At 39.0% G+C, this 18,112-nt stretch overlaps 1 protein-coding gene across 4 annotated transcripts in view; it reads right to left on the reverse strand.

Annotated features, from left to right (window-relative positions):
• Nucleotides 1-2,023: 2,023 nt before the first annotated feature.
• Nucleotides 2,024-18,112, reverse strand: part of RNASET2 (ribonuclease T2) — a 31,398-nt gene continuing 15,309 nt past the window's right edge. For all 4 annotated transcript variants that reach the window (XM_072856244.1, XM_072856242.1, XM_072856245.1 and 1 more), the window contains exons 4-10: nucleotides 16,577-16,632; nucleotides 15,599-15,656; nucleotides 14,181-14,251; nucleotides 8,509-8,622; nucleotides 6,205-6,250; nucleotides 5,926-6,000; nucleotides 2,024-3,404 (exon numbers count right to left, since the gene is read on the reverse strand). In XM_072856244.1, the coding sequence (XP_072712345.1) occupies nucleotides 3,213-3,404; nucleotides 5,926-6,000; nucleotides 6,205-6,250; nucleotides 8,509-8,622; nucleotides 14,181-14,251; nucleotides 15,599-15,656; nucleotides 16,577-16,632 (612 nt within the window). In that variant the 3' untranslated portion in view covers nucleotides 2,024-3,212. The remainder of the gene's footprint in view (nucleotides 3,405-5,925; nucleotides 6,001-6,204; nucleotides 6,251-8,508; nucleotides 8,623-14,180; nucleotides 14,252-15,598; nucleotides 15,657-16,576; nucleotides 16,633-18,112) is intronic.

The following is an 18,112-nucleotide window of genomic DNA, read 5'->3' on the forward strand; positions in this document are numbered from 1 at the left end:
TCTTGTATTTAAATTGTGTTAATCCAGCTCTTGAAATTATATACATTCTGATGGAAAGCAATTGCCAAGGCTGGTAACTGGCTGTCAGCCATTGCCAGAGAGAACATAAAGAGCTGGACATGATCTTTGGTCTGAACCGGTGCTACCATTCATCCATCTGCGCTCCTGGTTGCCCACATCCAGACATAGCCCTTAAAGCATCCCTTAAATGTATCACTTAAAGCTTTACAGTGTCTTGGCACTTCTCTGCATAAAAATCAGTCAGTAGCTTTTAAAAGACATTTGTATCTTCCTAGAAGTTAGGCAGGTGAGATTGTCAAAACCAAGCAACAGTAGTCATATATACTGTTTTATTGCTACTACTAATAAGTTAATCATCACAAATTAAAATATTTAATGTGTAATAATGTTGGCAAAATAAAAAGAACGTGAGTGTGGTTTTGTTAAGGCAAATGCAGTATCTCAGGTATGTCCCTTTAAACAGGACTTCAGAGTCTGTGAGGTTATTTTTAGCCAACCTTGACTTAACACTCAGTCATTTTTCACTCATGCTGCTGGCTTTGCTGTCTCCCTCCCTTCCTCTCTCTTTCTCATTGCAGATTATGCTAGTTTCTTCTCAAAGTTTTAAAACTTATCAGCTCCCTCACATTTCGTGCGTTGATAATGAGGCTGAAAAACACATGGAAGCCATACTATCTAGTCTACTGCAGAGGTTGGTCATTTCTGACTCTTGTCTGTATCGCCTGACTCTCTATTTGGCGAGAGTCAGCTTTACCTTTGAGCCTCACACTGTGAAGGCTGTTAGTGTCTGTGTCACTTCCTTGTAAACTACGTATTTACAGTTGTTGGCTTTGCTTAAATTAATGCCTTACACTTGAACTGCAGAGAACGCATACTGTATATTTTGTCTCCCGAAGAATTATTAGGCATTATAAAAGAAAATATAATTTATACTGCAATTAAAAAAAAAAAAAAAATCAGGCTATTGATTTGAGCTTCCTCAAAGCATTGGTCTGTGCAAGAACCAATACCACCGTTGCTTCCAAGTTTAAGCTTTTCTTCTAACTGTGAAGAGGACCAACGAATTAAAACAACTGCAGAAAAACAGGCAAACCCAACAATCACTCATTTCGCAGCACAGCACGTTGCTGTGGATTTCATGGGATTTTTTTATACTGCGCCTGCTGATCCAAGGTGACAATATTTATAGTGAGATTTTGAGAAGTCTATTTTTCTAATTAAGGACTGTGTTCACAACTGAACTGGTGACTGAAAAGCACTGAGCAAGATGTATGTCTGATGGTAGTTACTAACCTCTGTTTCCACTTCCCTCATTGCTGGTTAGCTTAACAAGCAAGGATATGGCACTGCACTCTGAGAACTTTGAAAGGAAAAGGAGAACAAGGGACTTCACCAAAGGACAAAAAAATCCAAACCATTAAAAATATAGCACAATTCTGAGGAAAAGGTGAGTCTTGCTTCTTTAAAAAAAACCAAACTTATGAGGTGAATTGTAAATTAATGTTCATTCTAAGTTGTTTGCACTCTATGTAGTCCACCCAAAACCTATGCACCATCTAAGTACTATCTGAAAGACTGGAAAGAGAGTTTTAAAAAGTACATGAGCCTTGGGCTGCTCCTTTGCAGAGAAATGCATTTTTCCCAACAAGTATTTGTTTTCTTTAGGCTAAGATAATTTTTGTAATTAGAAGGAAAAAAATATTAGCGATCTCAAAAGATTCCAAAAAAACCAAGTACATTCTAGTCTTTTCAAGCATGTTAGTTCAGTCTCCCTACTTTTTCTTGCTTAGAAGGAGATGGCAGAAATAGGGGAATGAAGAATTGTGATTCTTCTGGTCGTGTTCAACATGAACTGAACATGCCATGGCTACTATAAAAACACTACATCTGATCACCATTAGTATACTAATATAGTATTAGTATACATTAGTATATTCCCCCTCTCGGGAAGGAAGACAAATTTTGAAAGAGAAGCCCTCACTCTACTGAAATACAGATACAACAGAATTGTCTTTATTAGAATAGAAATACAAATAGAAATACAAATATAGAATACAAATTTTCTTTTCTTTGAAAGACAATTTGAGACACATCAACGCAGCACTGTGTAGAGGATGTCATCCAAATTTGGTCCCCTTTAGAAACATCCAACTTTGTAGCCTGCTATTAATTATTATGGGATAGAGAAGCACTATTGCTAACATTTGTACATTTCACTTAAAATCCTGTAGTATTTACTGTTTCACCTATAAAAAGCTGTTTCTTGGAACAAAGTGATTATGTGACAATCTCATTTTTAAATAAAAGTGCAGGCGCTCACACTTCTGTGGTGATGCTAAATGTTCAAATACAACAAAAAATTAATAACAACATGTTTCTAGGGCCTAACATTTTTCTATACTAGCAAGTAAGTTCTAAGATTGGTTGTTCTTCAAGACTGTATGGAGCTACTGTAGGAAAATCAATCAAAGAATAGGTAAGGCTATAAATACAGTCTTCCTGGGGTCCTTTAGGCAGAAGTGCCAAAACCTGGTGAACGTTATTTCATTCACTAAGAAGTTATGCAAAAGTTGTCATCTTTGGTCTGCCGTGATCTCTGAGTGAGGAAAGGTTTAATGCCTCAGAGGATGTGGCCTCTGTTCAGCACTTCTGGAGAGCAAATTTATGCAAGGCAGTGGGTATTATGTCTGGGAAAAGACCTCCAGACAGGTGTCTCAGTTCTTTTTGTTTACAGTGTTTTCTTTTCAAGAAATTGCCATCTCATCTCAGAGAGACAAGCATCCTTTCAAAAAAAAGAATGACTTAATTTCCCTGACTAACTGGCAAAACCCAAAAGTGGCTGAAGTGGCAGACTTAACTGCAAGTGAAACTAAGAAGTCACAGTTCTCTTTTGAACATTGACTCAAACCATAAGCAAGCCAAAAAGTCCAGACAAAGCTGTAAATCAGATTCTGAAACCATCAATATCAGAGCCACAATTCAATACTTTAGCTTGTGTAACTGATATTACAATGTGGACCATTCTCCTTTAATGGCAAAAGAAGCGCGTTTTCCAGCAGAAATCTTCACAGCATGCCTGTGGTATGGACAGGGCTTTGTAATATTGCTAAGTCAAGACCGCTTTCCAAGGCAAAACGTTTAAGGTTTTGGGTTTTGTTGCCATTTAAAAAGTTTTTCAAACTCTTATGGCTTCATTTGTGATCTTGGACCTGTGAAGGATAATAGGTTGGGAGAGTATCACTGCAGACAGACAGCTCCTCAGTTCCAAGCTTCAAGTCAGCCTGCACTGGGTCGGATTCACCCTTCAGCGCTGTGCAGTTTCTCAGCTGCAGTTCTTTGGTGAAGCAGAATTCAATCTGACCAATTGTTTGTGCTTTTTCACCCTAGAAACATGAGGGATGAGATCAGCTTGATGGGGAGAAGAAAATAAATCAATTCTTCAGATATATTGCCTTATCTATACAATACAGTAGTGCTTATTTGTATATTTGCCACTTGAAAAATGTGAAGGACACAGGTACCAGAGGCATCCACTCTGAACAACTTATAGTACGTACTTGTCTTTAAAGAGCAAGCAGACAAGAAAATGCATTCCAACAACAAAATTCAGTAACAATTTGGGGAATCTGTCTAACTAGTAAGTCTCATTATGAAATGCTGTGACACAGACTACCTTAGCATTTATCAAATCTGCACAGTACGCAGAAGCTATTCACCTTAATGACGAGCTCTGGCTGAACTCTGTGAATATTGAAGGGTATGTGTGACCTGAAAGCCACGTTTCACCAGCTTTTTTGTAGCAGGATGGGAACTGAGGCAAAGAAAATTCTCCAAAATGGAGAAAAGAAACTTGGGTTTATAATAGCTTTTACTGAAAAGAATATAGAAGCAATCTGTCAAAAGTAGCAGAAATGTCATTTTGGGACTACAGGACAGACCAGGAAGAAAAATATTGGCCACAAATAAGGCAGGCAGGCATGGAAGCCTTTCATGTGGGGAAGAAGATTATACAAAAATCCCCCAAAATGCTCAGGTGTGACAAAGTGCATGTGGAAAAAAATTGGTTTTGAAACCACTAAGCAGGACAAAAATATATGTGCAAGACAGAAGTAACTGTGGTGGGGTTTTTTTGTTGTTGCTTTGTCTTGGTTTTGAGGGTTTTTTTGGTTGTTTTTCTTTTTTTGTTTTGGTTTTGTTGTTGTTGAGGGTTTTTTGTTTTTGTTTTAAAGAAACTTAACACAGCAAGTGTGTAATACGTTTTAAACATCAAAGTACCTCCATAATGCACTTAAGGCATCAACAATGCTGGAACTCTGAAAAGGACTATCTTTAAATAACTGGGGTGTGCTTTTTCCTTTCTATTACCCATTAGCTTCAGCTGTTAAGCACAGGAGACTCAAGCTGTAAATTACTTTCACATAATTTGAGCAGTATCCAATTGTACTAAAAGCAATGGCAGAACTACAGTGAATGGAGCTAGAAACTAGGCTTTGCGTTAGCTCTCTATTTCTTCAATAGCAAGATGTGGGTGAGTGTGCAACCCACATTCAACTTATATTCCTTTGTTGCTTAAAGGAACTTAAAAGTACATTTTAGAAATATTGTAACCTGAAATTCTTTTTCACGTGAAGAAACATCTGAGCATAAAAACTTCAGAGCACTACTAAAGCAAATAAGCTGCCAACACACAAGCTATTAAACTCCAACAGCAACTGTACCTTGGCAAGTTTTCATAAAATTGTCGTCAGTGTATGGGCAATAACTCTGCCAAGTGTTTTGTAGTAAACCACTTTTATCAAGCTGAGATAATAATGAACCACTTATAAGAGGGAAAGCTATCTTGTGGGTTTGTTTTTTTGTTTTCTTTTTGAATAAAAGCAGAGTAACCTAGCTGAAAAAGGAAAGAAACAGCTATGCAGCCTACCCATGTAATTGTTCAGAATACTATTTTGTTCCTTCAAAGGCATTTTTTGGTTGAGATATGGTGACCTGTATTTTAAGCTACAGCACGCTGTCTCTGTGTACCACATTCTCTACTGCATCGTGATTCACAGTACAATCGTTGTCAAGGAAAAGTAGAAAGAAATGGGTGTTTTGGACAACGTTGGCTCGAAAGGAAAGACTACAGTCATCCTGAATGACAGTGAAACTCAAATTGCCTTTTTGTACCTCTTTAGGTGCATGCTTTTGAGAACAACCTCAGAGACAAGCCTCTGAGCTGCTTTATTTCCGAAGGATTCTGTCCATTGAGTAACAACTTCATGCAGAACATGAGCCATGCCCAGTGAAGGGAAGACTGCTGTTGACAGGCAGTACCCTTGTCAAGGCCGACAGTCATTGGCTCCATTCATCTCACTCTTGCTGGTTCTATTCATTTGCTATATGGCAATTAAGCTTTAGCAGGAGGAGTGGAAAGCACTCAGCTACAGCAATACCTCTAGCATGGTGGTTACAGCATTCATGCAAGAGATGCAGGTTCAAATTTTTTAAGACAGAGTCCTTCAAAACCCAGTGCTCCCACTTTCTGCCTAAGTATACTAACAGCAAAGTTACCAGGTAAAGAATGGACACTTCCTCCACTAACAATATTTCTGCATTAAGAAAAGGCTGTGGCAACAGTAACATAAGCTGAACTCAGTGGTGCCAGTATGTAAGCAATGTTTTCATGAACTCAGCTCCAAGAATCGAGCAATATCTTATCTGCAAAGAGCTGTATACACAAGGAACGCCCAGACTAAGTTTCACCACGCTGAAGATTTTTCACACTATTTTTGCTTTTGTTTTTTGATAAAAAGGGCTCTCTAAAAAAAAAAAAAAAGTTGTTGAGTTTTTGTTTGGTTGGTTTTTTGTTTGGTCTTTGGGTTTGGGGGGTTTGGGGAGTGTATGTTTGTTTGGGGTTTTTACCTCTTCTGGAGGAAGACATTGGATCTTTGGTGTTACACCATAAAAACTTGTAAGAGCTTCCTTTATGACAGTCATCTGAAAAATTAAAAATTAATAAGTTAATAGCACATCTTCCAACAGCTCCCACACTTGTTAAGTTCAGAAAAACTTTTAGATAAAGCACAACCTTAAAGAACTACACAATTAAAAAAAGATCACTCATTCTCTAGAAATTACTTGACTTCTGCTGAAAAAAAAGTACAAGCACATGATTTTCTTTTATAAAAGATTGCCTCTTACCTGGTAATATGAACTGCTTGGCTTTACCCCAGCTTTCAGGAGACAACTGAAACAAAGACAAAACATTTTTCCATGCTTCCTGTATGCAAACATAACTTCATAATCATCAGGTAAACAGATAATCTTAGTGAGCACTTGGCAAGCATTACAGCAATGGGAAGCAAGGGAAACTTGTCTTCCATCCTCTGCCAGGCCTAGGAAAGGTTCCCCTTTTCTGAAAGGCCACTTCCCACCCAACTCAGGAGGGTCAAGAAGAACCCTCTCCCCAACCTTAATCTGAGAAGCTGGGAGAGTCAAGTCTTCAGACACAGCTAGAGAAAGGGCAATATTACTGTTATTTGCTGGACCTTCAGAATGCTCCGTTGAGGGCCAGGTAGGGCATGCAGTTTAACTGCCTCTTTTCCCCTGCCTTGAGCCATACCCCTGTGCTCTGGCCACCAGGAGTGGACGGAGGCAGGCTTGTGATGCTGCTCTAGGCACCCTCATGTTCTAACACAGGGTGGGCTTGCTGGGGTGGGAGGCGCACAGCACACTGGGAGAGGGACATGGTGCATCAATGTCAGGGCAGAAACCTTTCCTAATGAATATGTTTTTGAAGAGGAAATGTTGTTCACATAAGAGAAACAATGTAACTCTCAAGAATCTCTAGCCTATATACTCCTTCCTTTAGATTCAGTCCTGAGGGAAGTCCACACTTCCAAGTTGACAACAAGACTACGGACCCAATAGGTGCCAAGTCTCTAAGTCTCAGCTTCTTCTGTAAGGAGTGGGAATGTTCAGCATCTCAGAGGATTTAATCCATCAGTGCTGATAATGCTCAACCCTTCCAAGGTCAGGTTTTGCACAGGGGAGATTTAACCCAGTTGACTAAAGGTCTAGCTGTTTGTCATAGTCATTTGACACTGGATATAAGGAGGCCAATAAAATAAATGATGTTCTGTTATTCTTACAGGAGCCTGCATGATGTCCTCTTTTTAATAATTTCCTTTTTGGAAACAATCTTTTAATCATTAACACTACTTTTTCTCATTCAAGTATAAATGAAGCACAATGAGAACATTAGCAGTCTTTATTCTTTTCAGTAAAGATTAAATTAATTATGTTCATTTTTACAACGGAGACTATGCTCTGAGCAATTAATTTCAACATGTTTCAGTCTCTATTCTTTTTCGGTGTTACACATGCTGATATAGAGTCACATAATTGGTCACCGTGCCATCTGTAAAATGTTTTAGTCACACCATCACAGCTACTTAGGCAATTGACTTATCAGACATTATTAATTCTAACACTACATATGACATGCTCTTAAGCACTGTGTCTAGAAAAATCTAAGTTTTACAAGACACCTACGAAAATAGGAGGGGGGTTGGGAGAAAGACATATTTCCTTTGTGCATATGCAAAGTGAATGAGACTTTGTTAGGAGATTGCTTGGACAAGACAGTGACAACAGGAACAGGATTTTTTCAAAAATTTTTTTTTTTTAAGATATGTTCCTAGATACAAAATAACTTATTTCCTCTCTCAGATACTGTCATCTTACACAGAGAGACAATTCACGGTCAACAAATCTGAGTCAAACATTCTCCCACCCATACCAAGCACTGATCAGGAAAGGACTCTGGTCTTCTGGCATTCACCTGCAGCCAGAATGTGTATATACAGTGCTTGGACAAGCCACAACATTCCCACCAAGATTTTGTATCTGGAATGGCCAGTGCTTTGGAACCATGAGGAGGAATCAGCCCCTAGGACAAAGCAAGAGTGTCACATCGGGGTTGTTTGAAAGGACAGCAGAGGGTTGCCTGCAGCGACTGTACACTGCCCTTCAGGACATCCTCTCTTGCTGTTACCTCTCAGCCTTTTCCCAGGATGTTCTGCACGATTTTGCCTGCAGTTTGTCTTTTCCTCCGAGCAGAGCACTGTCTTTTCTAAAAACAAGTGTTTGAGCCTCAGTATGACTCAGAAGTTCAGGGGGTTTTGTCACTTGATTTAGAAGTTTACAGGTACCATAGCTTTTGGTAGTGAGATATAGCTGATAGAGCTTCTCAAAATTTACTGGCTCACGTTGTCTACAATGATGCTGCGAAGAACACTGCTGGCTTACCAGACTCTGAAGTGACCAGAGACATGCTTCTCAGAGTAGACAACCCTTCCTCTGAACTCCAGTACTAAAAATAATTTATGCTAATACTCATTTCCCCTCTGCGATCAGATTTTTAGACTTTTTTTTTTAGCCTAGATTTGAAACTTTTAGAAACTGTTTGAAATAAGAGGCAGTCCACTGAGTTCATTTATGTACCTGTTAAGATCAACGTGCTGGTAGAGTTCTAAGGCCTTCCCAAAGTATTTCTTCTGAGAATTAAGGACCTGAAGTGTGGCTGCACAAGTGCCATGTTTCTCCCACTCATGTTTCCTACAGGAGAAAAGCAAAATTTAAGTTTTAGAAAACATTATTTGAAGATATATGTGCTGCACAAGCTAGTCAATATACTTAAACCAATTATCTGAAAGGCTACACATGTGAAGTAGGACACTGCACTCAAACAATACTGCACATGTGAAAAGCAAAACCAAGAAAGATCACTCCCACCATTTCAATTACAGCAACGTCTATATGTTTTTTTAGTAGAATCATTTACCAAGAGATTTTTGACCTATCAGGAGAGTAAGGAAGAAGCCCAAGAAGTCCCTCATTATGGTTTGTAACATCAGACTACGGAAAAATTCTTTCAGACAGTAAGTCATGTTAAAAATACATAAATGAGTTTGCCTTAACATTGGGAGATGCAAGACAGAGACTTTTCAAATTAATGTAAGAGCTGTAGAAGATGAAGGAGAGGATGGTCTAATGATTTTGATATTAGTATGGGACATACAGAATCAGTATCCTGTTTTCCTATAAATTATGTATATGAATTTGTGCAAAAGTCATTTATAGTTCAGCCCTTCACCTCTTATCCCACCAAAGGGATAACACTCTTCTGCCCCCCCATGCCCCTCATCAGCTCTCTTTTTAAGACTGGGCACTGCAATGTGAGGAGAGAAGATAGATACCAACGTGGAATAAACCATTCCTTCATTCCAAAGCTGACTAAGTGAACTTTGTGTCGCAAGAGTGTGACAAAACTTTATGAAGCCAAAAGCGCTGTTCAGGTGTTTCTTTAGATTAAGTTAGCCCAAACAGTTTGGATGTTTGTTTTGTTTAGTGGTCACCTTTGAATCAGCTTGTTTTTGAAATAATTAAATGAAGGAATTTATGAAGTAAATATGTATCATGCCCTAATGATACAAAGGTCTCTCAGTGTATTACAAAGAAATGTTTGGAGGTCAGAATGGTAAGAATTTGCCTAGAAAACAAGTATTTCTAAACTTTGTACAAGTTTTAGTGGAGTCTTTTATGTTAAGTGTACTTTCAAAGCACTAAAAATTTTTCAGAACTGAAGAGACTAACCCTTATTTTGCGTGGAACAGTGAAACTGCACAAGCTGCTAAGACAGGACTGTTGCCTCAAATTTAACTTTGGCATGTGGCAGTATTTTCATAGGCCTGCTCTCAAGTCTTGCTTCTATTCCACCATCAAATCTTCTAATACCATGGAACAAAGTGCAAAATAAAGCAATTCTTCCAATTTTATGGCAGACAAACTCAAACAGGGCAAAAAGTGGGGCAAAGCTCAAAATATATTTCTACCAATTCTAAAGTCTATTGAAAGACTAAACAGTATAAACTTTAATAAGACCACCTGCAGATTTGGGGGGGGGTGGTGGTGTCTTTTTTTTTTTCTTCTTTCTTTTCAAATTTTCACGAGCAACTGGTATTAAATACATATCAATTCAGCAGATGTACACAAAAAGCTACCTAATCACAAATTCCTACCACTACCACAGCATTCCCTGACCTTATGATGCCTTAAGTACCTCATGGAAAAGCAGAGAAGCACAAAGACAACTATTATTCACTTGAAAGCCTGCCTTTGAATTGTCCATTAATATTAAGAACTTCAGATTTTTCTTAAGGAATTAAAATACTTTAAAAGAAGCTTTGTCGTATCTGGAGAAAGTCATACACTACTTCTGAACAGAGAATAAATAAAGCAACTGTGGCATCAAGCAATTTGAGGTAGGGGACAAGATGCATTACTAGAAGATTTTCACTATACGTTCCCAAATTTAGCCTTGTAGAGAGTTCTCATCTTGGCTGTAACACTCAACTTGACCACATGTCAAGTGAATTGTTTACTGCCTGGAGGAGTCCACCTCACATGGGCCAAAGAGCAGATTTCCTGACAAGGGATTTGAAATTGCTGATGAGAAAAGATACAACAGTTTTAAAGAAAATGGAAGCTCTTTTAGGGGTAAATTTAGCAAGAGATATTGAGGAGTTAGCTTAGACCAGAAAGAGACAACAGTCAAATCCAAAGGGCTACTGGAACAGCAGTAAGCTGGAGGCAAAGCTTTGCATGTAGGATGACAATTTTTCTTCAGAGAACATACGCATGCACGTGTGTAAAACTAATGGTAAAGTGTTGTGCCTGTCTTTTGAAGGCTTTCAGTAGTACTTGTATTTAAGTGTCCTGCTGTTCCCAGAAAGAAGGCAGAAATAGAGGGCCAAATATCTGATGGTGTTCAAGAAGCATATTATTGCTAACATGGAACTGGCTATTGGAGTGGTTTGGTCCAGTTTGCACTGATAACAAGGCCCAGGCAATGGGGCTGTGGGGATCCCAAGTGAAAATACACAGAGCTACCCACAGACAGTGCCCATGCATCATCAGTTGCAGCAAGCCAAGAATATACCAGGCCCAATTCTTTTAATCAGTCCTATGAGCTTCCAGAATGGAGAGCTACTTTAGAGTCACTACAAAACAATTACTGAAACTTTAAGATGACGCTCTTGACAGTGTTACTTTATTTTGCAGCACAGCCATGTGAAAAAAAAAAAAATGATGCAGATACAGCTAATTATGACCATTCAGCACAGGCATATGAAATTTCACCTCCACCTCTTCCATTTAAATTCACACTGAAGCAGTTAGGAAATGAAGGAGCTGCAGGTACCAGGGAATAACATAAAATAATTTGTTTAGAAATCAAAAGAAACAATGTCTCAATGTTATTCACTGAGACACATTATCCTTCACCTAGACCACAATAAGACAAGGTAATTCTACTTGAGCCTCAGCTCACAGCTGGGTGGCAGGTGGATACAAAACATAGCTGCCTGTATTCATGAAGGCCACCCATCCTTCTGTACCCATACCCATGAGCTCGGCAGTAGCACAAAGCACATGTGCTAGCTGTCACGAACTTTGCTGAACATTTTTTCCCCCTTGTAGGACACAAGAACTTTGGCAGGCACACAGGAGTGGGGCTTACAGCACTAGATTGAGTTCCACTATGTAACTTGTCCTTCTCCACCATTTTCTCTACGGGGCTGCTAAGAATAAATGCTACACTTGCATACCTCAAAGCTAAGTCCTACAAATGAAGTCGTAGGGGGCTGCAGAAATGCAAATGAATGAAATTGGTACAATTCAGGAGTGTGGAAAGGAAGCTGAACCTCAAAGAGATTTTGCTTCCTGTTATGTACAAGGACAGAGTTCCCCCAAGCACAAAGTCATGCAGATGCGACATACGAAGTCAGGAGCATATCAGGTGGGTCCAAGGATTATAGAAACCACCCAGCTCAAAGGCTGGCTCATTATTAGGGTAGGAACAAAGAAGGTCTGTAAAGCACAGCTGCAAGTGCTGCCCACAAAATGTAGAAGATTAGGGGCACCCAGCTGTCCCATAGGCTAAACACTGATTCCTTCTTCTGTATCATACGTATAAACTGATCCTGAAGGGAATTCTCTTGGTCTAGAAATTTCTATTTGGTTCAAAAAATTATTAACTACTATAAAAGGGATGGTTTCAGTTCATAAATTTTGAGATACAAAGCACACATGACCCTTTGTCCTGTATTAAGTCATTCTGTCCTGTCCAATTCAAACTCTTGGGTGGCAATTGTCACAGTTCGTAAGTTAACAAGGTGAACAGACATGTGCAATTACCTTTACAGAAGCACCTGCAGCCATCCTAAAATCGCCAGGAAGATTCCTTACCTCCTCTTTTAAGCCAGGGCTACAGTTAGAGGTAAAGACAGGAATAAACAAACTACACAATTACAGTAGTCTTGGACAAACCCTGATGTGATATGCTAAGATATTCAATATCCATTTTCCTTGTCACTGCTCATGCTCTTTACCCAATTAAGATGCCTTTAGTCTACAACAATGAAAATTGTGAATAGTCAGTTTTACTTTCAGGTTCTTATTTCTGCTGTATCAGGATTTTTACACTATAGAGATTATTTTTTTTATTTATTTTGAAGTAAATACAGTATTTTAACTGAAGGGAGATGTACAATGGAATCTTACTGGCTTTCAGTTGGCTGAAAAGCTTGCATTTTCAAAATCTGCAATTAGAGCTGCCAATTACAGCGCACTTGAGTCACCCTACTGAAAGGGAGTGAATTTCTCTGTCAATCAAAATATTAGTTACAATATTATAACCTGACTTTTGTATTGCTTTTATATTTCTAATTATATTTCCAGGTATTGAAATAAGTGCTATTTGCTAGCCTTGAACTGAAAGGGAAAAGGAAATTGTATCTGTTCATACCTGCTGCCTACCAAAATATCTGTTAGTAAAATAAGGACTGGTATGCACCTGTTTTTATGAACAGCTAGGTGGTCAGGGCATGGGAGGTGCTAGATTTAAGACACATTTTTCTTATTCTAATTCCAGGAACAGTTTAAGGTGGCGTAAACTTGTGCTACCACAGAAAGAAGCAGTCATGCTCTCCCTGGCACAGTGCAAGAACAGAGGAATGGAAGGAGGAAAAAGTGACACCACCACTTTTGACAGTTACAAGTTTAGGTTGCCATAAGACACTTGTGGAACCAGTTTAAGACTCTGAGGACGAGTGTCTTCTGTAGAGCAAGGACAAGACTAAAAGAGACGCACATTCCCTTCAAAGCTTTTCCCTAGTGACACAGGGAGGAAACAGTCATCCAATCCAAAGGAAAACTTATGGGCACTTATAGTTGAGATGGCTTTAAATGCTATTGCCTCTAGCTATGTGCTCTGCTTCTTATCTGATGTTACTACTTTCACTGTAGACCTGGAAGAACAAATTGCATATCCATACCTCGGTAGATGCAGTTCACGGCTCAGCAAATTAACTTGAATGGCCACTGATTTTAGTTTAAAATAATGCACTTGAACTGAAGCCTGTGCAAACTCAAATACCACCCATACCGCTCTTTGGTCCAAGTGTCTGATTATTCAGAAGCAAAGAGAAACATGGAGAAGAAGGAAAACAGTACTGTTGCCAGAAGACATCAAAATCTCTTTCTCCCTTCCCATGAGCGAAGCAGGTTGGTCTCTAAATAAATTCCCAGATCTGATTTTAGGCTGCTAGGAAAGTAAGTAAAAAGAGAGAATTCTGTAGACAAGTGGCTAGAATGATCCAACGCATCCTATTTTTCCATGTCCTCCTCAGTGAGAAAGTCAAAAAGGAAATGTCTCTCAAAGCCAGCAACACAGTGAAGATAGCTAGGAAAAGAGGCCTGGAAGCTGCTCTTGCTCTGACATCCCAGGAGTGCTACTGCTATTCAGATTTAACGTGTCAACAGCAGCTGCTTCTCCTCCCTGGGGGCAAAGGGAGGAAACACATTGCCTCTCTCTCTCTTTCACTAAGTTTCATTTCTCCAAAACCTCTGCCATAGCCCTCTCCAACAATTGTATTTTGCAGGTGCTCTAACAAGAAAACAGATTTATTTTGTAAATGAGATTGACAAGACACACTGCCTTCAGTGGCCTCCTGGACACTGCTTCTCATGCACATCTCACCTGAAGGATTACTAACTCAGATGGACTTTTAAATAAAATAATATCCAAAATACTTTTTAGGTTTTTTTGTACTCACCAGAAGTGGGTGCGATTCAGAGATGAATGAAGCACATCAGGCCAATAGCGTCTCATGTCTGGCATAAGATCCTAAAAATATCACAATTAATAAATGCACCTACAGTGTTGAAAAGCTATTTCTTACAGAATCTACATACATTGATACTTTCTGGATGAACCATCCCTGGAAGTGTTCAAGGCCAGGTTGGGTGGGGCTTTGAACAACCTGATCTAATGGAAGGTGTCCCTGCCCATGGCAGGGGGGTTGGAACTAGATAATCTTTAAGGTCTCTTCTAACCCAAACCATTCTGTGATTCTATGAGTCTATGATTTTCTAAAACTGAAGCCTCATCTTTCAACATCTCCAACTCAAACATTTACTTGCAGAAAAAGAAAAGGTCTTTTTCCCCAGTATTCTGAAAATGCTGTTGTTGGAGGTAACAGGTAGGTGCAACTATCTAAATATCTGAATGTACTAAGACAGACACACTGCCTCACAGAATCGTATAGGTTGGAAAAGACCTTTCAGATCATCGAGTCCAACCATAAACCTAACACTACCAAGACCACCACTATACCATATCCCTAAGCACCTCATCCAAACGTCTTTTAAATACCTCCAGGGACGGAGACTCAACCACTTCCTTGGGCAGCCTGTTCCAATGCTTGATAACCCTTTCAGTGAAGTAAAATTTCCTAATATCCAGTCTAAACCTCCCCTGGTGCAACTTGAGGCCATTTCCTCTCGTCCTATCACTTCTTACCTGGGAGAAGAGACCGACCCCCACCTCTCTACAACCTCCTTTCAGGTAGTTGTAGAGAGCAATAAGGTCTCCCCTCAGCCTCCTTTTCTCCAGGCTAAACTCAAAGTAAGATTTTCCTTCAACTGTCCCTGCAGAAGTTGTTTAATCATGCAGCTTTTCAAATTTGTCGGCTCAAGCCTCCTATCTCCATTTACAACACATTTGAATGAAATATGGAAAATTTTTTTATTAAAAAAAAGAATAAAAAAAGAATAAAGCCCTGGGAGAAAACACACAGAAGAATCTGCTCTGAACTCTTATTTTCTGCGTTCTGGCTTTGCAGTGGAAAATGGAAAAGAGAACATGGACTGACTGTAACCTTTTTCACTGGTAGTTTTTGCCACTGTAAATCCACTGCCTATGCTCTCTAGATTTTTTTAAGGAGGATGTGGCTCAATGAGTCAAACCACATGTCTACAAAATCAAGTAGGAACAGCTGCTAATGATCACAAGCACTGCAACTTCAAGTAGTACCAGAAGCCCCTAATGAATTTGTGGAGTCCTTAAAAGAACATACCTCTCAGCAAACATTAAGAGTGATACATTATAAGCTACCGATTTTGCATATAGGATGTGCAAAAATAATTGCACTCAGCTCTCCTTGGTATGACTGTTTTTGTTTTAAATAAATACCTTAATCTCGGTGACATTGAAATGCCACGTCCTGTTACACTCTTCAGTTTTGTCAGGCCTAGGGAAGCAAAATGAAAGTGAAAAAAGATGTCTCCTAACTCACTAATGGTAACTAACAGCATTCTATTCTGTATCATTAGCCTGAATTTTAAATATGCAAGATTATAGCTAGAGATTTTATTTAAAAATGCAAGTAATCCATCAGCCTCTACAGTGTTTTAGAAGTAAAAAATCAAGACATTAATTATGGCCAAAACATTTCCCATGCAGAGCTTCTTCATTAGGACCTCCAGTCCCTCTCTGTGTAAAAGACATACAGGGGGAGTAAATGATACGGAAGGGTCTTGCACATGATGTCACTAATGACATTGACCTCCTCAACCACTGCACCAAGTGATGATTCTGCAAGTATCACCAAGACACTCACTGGAAATCTAGACATAATGCTGTTCAACCTTTCCAGGACACATAGCTTAACAAACTCCTGTACTGAATTTTCCCCTGTGTTTGTCAGGAAAACCTTTGAATCGCTGCCACTGGCACCAATTCCAGTGAGTTGATGCCTTTGAAGCAAATTAGTTTTTCCTGTACTTTTGCAATATTTGTGCTGAGTTAAGATACTTAAAGTCACAAGCAGTCACGAGACATTAACAAATTCTGTGTACTCAGGGAGAAAAAAAAGAGGGGAAACTATACTTCCCTTTCTGTTTGAGAACATTACTGATCTTATAAGGAGATGTATAAATAAAATGCTCATGTGACAAGAGGATTTCAGGAAGTCAGCGAGTCATGACATACAGAAGTGTATTTCAGTTTTATATCAAACCATAGGGTTTTGATTTCCAACAAAATGAAGGCTCTTGTTTCAAGGAATCATAAAAACAGATAGATTAAGCCCTCAAAAAAAGTACTAAACATCCTGGTACAAAACTTGATTTTTCCTTTCCAGGCTGAAATAGAAACACTCTATGATCATACCACAGTCCATGGATTGTCCAGTACTCTGGAGGGTCTTGACAATCATTAGCACTCATCTGTGGAAAACAAAAATACAGAATATTTGTTATATGTGTCCAGGGATAATGGTTTAGAGGAAAAAAATAAAAGTTCATTCACTGGTGGTCCAAGGCTCTAGTGAGACATGAGAACTTTTGCTTGCTCAAATCAGGAACTGGTGAACTCCAGTTACTTGAAGCTGTCATGGATCATGTGCCACTTAGCAGAGACCAACTGGCATTAAAATTTTGAAGCAGATCAAATGAATATCAGGGGGCATCCCAAACAGGCAGCATAAAAAGAGTACAAAGGACAGGTTCTGAGGTAATATAAAGTAGCCCAATCCATGCTAAATGAAGGGAGCTAAATCTGCATTTATCATATTCCAGGTGACAGCTCTCTGTATTTTTCTCATCATCAGATCTTTTCAAAGAATGCAGAGCCATTAAAATAAAAAACATCAACATAAACTATAATATTAGACAAGCACACAACCATCTTTAAGCATCCGGGAGTAGTTCTGTTGTATTGAAAAGGAAAAATACAAAGAAGAGATTAAATAGGTTGCTTATTCCAAGTAAAATAGTTAGAATATATTTTTTAAACATTTTGACTTGAAGGACAAGGGAATGGAGAGAAGAGGAAAGACTATATACATTCTTACAAAAAAAAAAAAACAGTCAAAACTTTTTATAATGCAGGAGAAATAGCCTACACATTAATTATTGTTTAGAGCAGAGTACATATTTCTGAACAAAAATCAAAAAAATCCATGCTTACACATCACAGAATTACCATTACCGTATTTTCCCTCATTATTCTGCTTAGTAATTATGGCTTTTTTTAGTAAACACTTTTCGCTATTAAATAACAACCTCCTCAGACTTTCTTTCCCCATAATAATAGCTTTCCTTTTCAGCTCTGCATCCTGTCTTAATTATGCCACAATGCCTTTTATGTGATGCTGGAGCAAGAGGAGAGTGCAAGAGAAGAGCAGAGGCGCCTGTAATCTCACTAATTGCCTTCCACATGCCACAGGCCAGTGGCAGGAAAACTGCAAGCTCTGCAAGACTTTCTTGTTCTGTGCCCATTTCCCTCCTCTCCTCTCTTGCCATCAATAATAGAAGCAATTAAACCCAGCAACAGCTTTTTTCCTGAAAGGAATATTGTCAACAAACACACACTGCAAATACCTAAACAACGTTGCTCCTGTCATGACACAAGCTTTGTGGAGCTGAAAGAGTTCAGCTATCCAGCCCAAAATACAGCAAATTAATAGGCAGCAGCTAATGCATCATCCCCTGAAAAACAACCTGATAGCTAACCAGCTTGCTCAACCTAGGGTGGTAACAAGAACAGTGCAATTGTGCTCCTTATCCATTCTTTAACTGCAGTTCTCAGACATGCTAAAGGAAAGCCCAGAGTATTTTAAATTTTGAATCAGTTCTCCCTTATCATGGTGCTAACCTTATTCACAGTTTCTTCTACGCATTTCATCAGGCTCTTGGTGTTACACTG

This window comes from Ciconia boyciana, chromosome 3 (genome assembly GCF_034638445.1).
Source record: "Ciconia boyciana chromosome 3, ASM3463844v1, whole genome shotgun sequence".
Lineage (NCBI taxonomy): Eukaryota > Metazoa > Chordata > Aves > Ciconiiformes > Ciconiidae > Ciconia > Ciconia boyciana.